This window comes from Labeo rohita, chromosome 8 (genome assembly GCF_022985175.1).
Source record: "Labeo rohita strain BAU-BD-2019 chromosome 8, IGBB_LRoh.1.0, whole genome shotgun sequence".
NCBI lineage: Eukaryota > Metazoa > Chordata > Actinopteri > Cypriniformes > Cyprinidae > Labeo > Labeo rohita.
Window position 1 is genome coordinate 851,407 of NC_066876.1, and position 4,224 is coordinate 855,630.

A 4,224-nucleotide genomic window follows, 5' to 3' on the forward strand; every position below is an offset into this window, starting at 1 on the left:
GAGAACACCAATACCAATTTTGCCAATTTTGGCTGAACTTCCTGTCCGCCATTTTGATTCATGTTGAAAACCTACTTTTTCAAACTCCTCCTAGACCGTTAGTCCAATTTTCACCAAATTTGACTCAGATCATCTTCAGACCATGCTGACAAAAAGTTATGGATTTTGTGTCGATACACGAAACCGTTTTCGTTTAGCGCATCAACGAATTTACTGGAAAGATGCCAAATTGCATCCGAGTCTGTATCTCTGCAAAGCTTTGACATATTGACACCAAATTTTATATGTGCTATTGTCACCACACTCTGACCAAGCCACATCAATTTGGTAACAGTGCCACCTATGGGTCAGAAGTAATACGCCATTCACTAAACATTAATAATGAAATTTACAAAAATGCTAATAACTTCTGTTTACATTAGCCTATTGGAATGAAACTGATGCCAATAGATTCCTTGGGTCAAGTCGAGAACATTGATACCCATTATGCCGAAATTGGCCAAACTTCCTGTCCGCCATTTTGATTAATGTACAAAACCTACTTTTTCAAACTCCTCCCAGACTGTTAGTCCGATCTTCACCAAATTTGACTCAGATCATCTTCAGACTATGCTGGCAAAAAGTTATGAATTTCGTGTCGATATACGAAACCATTTTCGTTTAGCGCATCAACAAATTTGCTGGAAAGATGCCAAACTACATCTGAGGCTGTATCTCTGCAAAGCTTTGACATAATGACGGCAAACTTTGTGTGTGTCATTGTCATTTCACACAGAACACGTCACATCAATTTGAAAACAGCACCACCTGTTGGTCAAAAGTGATAAGCCATTAAATTTTATTACGATTGGTTGTATTTATGATTTTCAGCCATTTCAACTGATATTATCCTAAAATGGCTTAAGTTACTCATTGTTGTAGTCGGTCTGCTGCTACTTGCCGTGCTTAACTCCTCATTCTGCCTCTTTTGTGCTTGGCCCCGCAATTGCTGCTTGCAGCTATATTTTAAACTATATTTGATCAAATTGAGTTGGCCCAACTCAATTACATTTCATTGCATGAATTTAATTTTTATGAGTTGGGGTTACACATTGGATGGAAATCTTGCCCTTAATTAAATTAAGTTCATCCAATGAATTATTTTTTTTTTGAGTGCATGTGTAATCGGATGTATCTGTAATCAGATGCACTTTCAAAACTGGAACATAATCTAATTTCAGTCCCTAACATGTGTTTCATTAACACATAAGCCTTTCTTTATGTTTACAGACATGACATAATGACGCAAATACGTTACAGACTGCAGCTCTAAGTGAATAATGTAATGGATTTTTAAAATAAAATATTCTGGTCATGTTTGACTCAAAAACCTAAATTACGATTCTATGCATTGTGACATTTTGAGGTTTCACACAAATATTTGATGTTAATAATCATGAAACCCTGATAAATGTTTAGACACAAGACGCTGATGTTGTCTATGGTGCCAGTTTTCAGTCCTGGTCCTGGAGACCCACAGTACTACACATTTTGTATGTATTTCTGATATGCTCAGTTCAGCTCGTGAAGCTCTCTCTCCTAACAAGCAGAGGATCTGAATGAGAATGTGCAGTGCTGTGGTTCCCCAAAACCAGGACTGGAAATCCACCATTCTAGAAGGAACACTGGCTCACCTGTCTGTTCATGAATATGTAGATTATAGGGTTGAAAACTGTGCTGCTCTTGGCCAGATACATGGGAACGGAGGCGATCACTGGGTCAATGTAAAGGTTCGGGTCTAAGATCACAGACAGTGCAAATGCGGCATAGGGCAGCCAGGTGAGCAGGAAGGCCATCACCATGACAACCACCATACAGGCCACCTGGGTTTCTGCCCTGGCAGTGCTTCCTCCCTCTGACATTTTCAATTTGGACACCTGTAGGTAAAATAAACATGCAGACCTCCTGAATCCAGAAACAGGAAAATTAAAAAAAAAAAAAAATCTCAAACAGCCATACGATCCGATATCAGATCAGATGAATGTGTAATATGACACATTTGGTTTGAACTATCTTCACTGTAATATCAGTTTGATTATTTTGATGGTACCCTTTAGTCAGCTGTTGATTAGTAACTTTGCAACTACATGTCAACTAGCAGTCATTGGAGTATTAGTAGTATGTCTGCTAAATATATGCTAACATATTATTTTGATGGTTCCCCAAAAGACAAACTGACTATAAGTAACTTTGCAAGTATGTCAACATTCTACCTACCCTAACCTTAACATAAGCCTACTAATACTCAGTTAGTTGACATGCAGTTGCAAAGTTGCTTATAGTCAACTATAGTCAGTAGACTAAGGGAAGCATCAAAATAAAATGTAACCTAACATATAAACAGTGCAATTTTTCAGTTAAAATTATTAACTAGCTCACATCAAAATTAATATTAGCCTCACAGCCCACCTGCCGTAAGGTCCATAGGAGGCGAGTGTATGAGATGACAATGACAGAGAAAGGCAGTGCAAAACAGAGAAGAAAGTAACACATGATGTAGGAGACGTTGGCCAAATCTCTGCTGTACCAGTCTGGTGCACAAGACGTCTGCACGCCCTCCAGCTCATATCTGCCCCATCCAAAAAGTGGTGGCGTGTTCCACAGGAACGACCAGACCCAGGCGATGACGACTCCTGCGACTGCATGTCTGGTCTGGAACGTGACTGAACCCACTGGTCTGCAGACCACCATGCATCGCTCAACTGCAATGATTGCAACTGAGCACAGACCAGCAATACCTGTGGGAGTGATTGAGAGAACCTGTCTTTTGATAAAGCACATTTCTAATGTTTGAGAAAAAAGTGCAAGTACGGTTAACAATCTCCTTCTAACTATTTTACCATCTATGGTCATTTATGGTCAGTCAAATTCAATTAGACAGATAAAAAAAGGTTAAAAATTGATACTCACCAAAGAAGGCCACGGCAAAACCTTCTAGCACGCATCCCACCCTGCCCAGGCTGAAGTACCCCATAGCATTGGTCACCATCGTTGGCAGCCCACCAAATGTTGCACAACCAAGATCAGCCACAGCTAGGTTGACCAGGGCGAAGTTCAGAGGCTGCCGCAGCTGCCTGTGCTTGAAAGTCACCACGATCACGGTCATGTTCAATATGATGCCAAAAACAGAGAAGAAACCAATAATAACCGCCAGAATAGTGTAGCCCATCCTCGGCATGATGGCACCATTCACTGCGCTGCTTGGAATAGCGCTTTCTGATGCAATAATGCCCATTTCAGTTGGCTCCATTTTGACCTGAACTTCATACAAGTAGAGAACACTTGAGGACAGTTGAGGAAAAAGGCATAGAAACGGTTGGCTTTACCCACAGACATAAAGAGTCTCTGTCTGAGGAGGGTTGCAAAGGGTCTTCTGCCCTTTTATTTCTGAATATGGCCTGCTGGCTTACAGGGAAAATCCTTAGATCCGGATTGTGAATGGAATAATTCTGTCAGATTATGCTCCTGGAGATCTATGATGGCACTCAACTTGATTGCAGAATCAAAACGTCTTCCTGCCTTATTGACTGATAAGGTCACAGTTAAAGACATTTCCCCGAAGTTCATTTCATAGAAACAAAAGCCTCCCTACTGTTGTGTTTTATAAGAATTTATGCTTTGTAAATTACTCTTTAATGTGATGGCCCTGGAATAGGCTCCAGCTTCCCTTTGTGTTGCTTTGTTGTTTTTTTCTGTTGTAATAAATTTTGTATATTTCACTGTGGTTTGTTCTTTAAGCACTGCAGAACTGGGGAGGTAATTATCTATGTATAACCATAATATGGAGTCACTTTTATTTTCTGTCAGTAGCTGAAGCTATGGGAACTTTGCCTAGGAATAATGACTTAAAAAAAATAACACCAATTGGTGGCCAGTGTTTAATCATCTCTTAATCTGATCGTTTCGCTAGACAAGACCCTTTTTCCTCAGCTGGGATCGTTTACAACCGCATTTGGGATCATATGAAGCTGCATTTAAACTGCATTTTGGAAGTTCAAAATCGGGGCACCATATCAGTCCATTATATGGAGAAAAATCCTGAAATGTTTTCCTCAAAAAACATAATTTCTTTACGAAAGACATGAACATCTTGGATGACAAGGGGGTGAGTAAATTATATGTGAATCTTTGTTTTGGAAGTGGACTTCTCCTTTAAGGGGGCACAGTGACTCGGGGTGGCAAGGA

The 4,224-nt window shown here is 40.1% G+C and overlaps 1 protein-coding gene across 1 annotated transcript in view; it reads right to left on the bottom strand.

Annotated features, from left to right (window-relative positions):
* parapinopsina (parapinopsin a) overlaps positions 1-3,289 on the bottom strand; it is an 11,981-nt gene extending 8,692 nt beyond the window's left edge. Inside the window, exons 1-3 of the mRNA XM_051117510.1 lie at positions 2,950-3,289; positions 2,449-2,777; positions 1,674-1,916 (exon numbers count right to left, since the gene is read on the bottom strand). Of these exons, the coding sequence (XP_050973467.1) occupies positions 1,674-1,916; positions 2,449-2,777; positions 2,950-3,289 (912 nt within the window). The remainder of the gene's footprint in view (positions 1-1,673; positions 1,917-2,448; positions 2,778-2,949) is intronic.
* Positions 3,290-4,224: the final 935 nt, after the last annotated feature.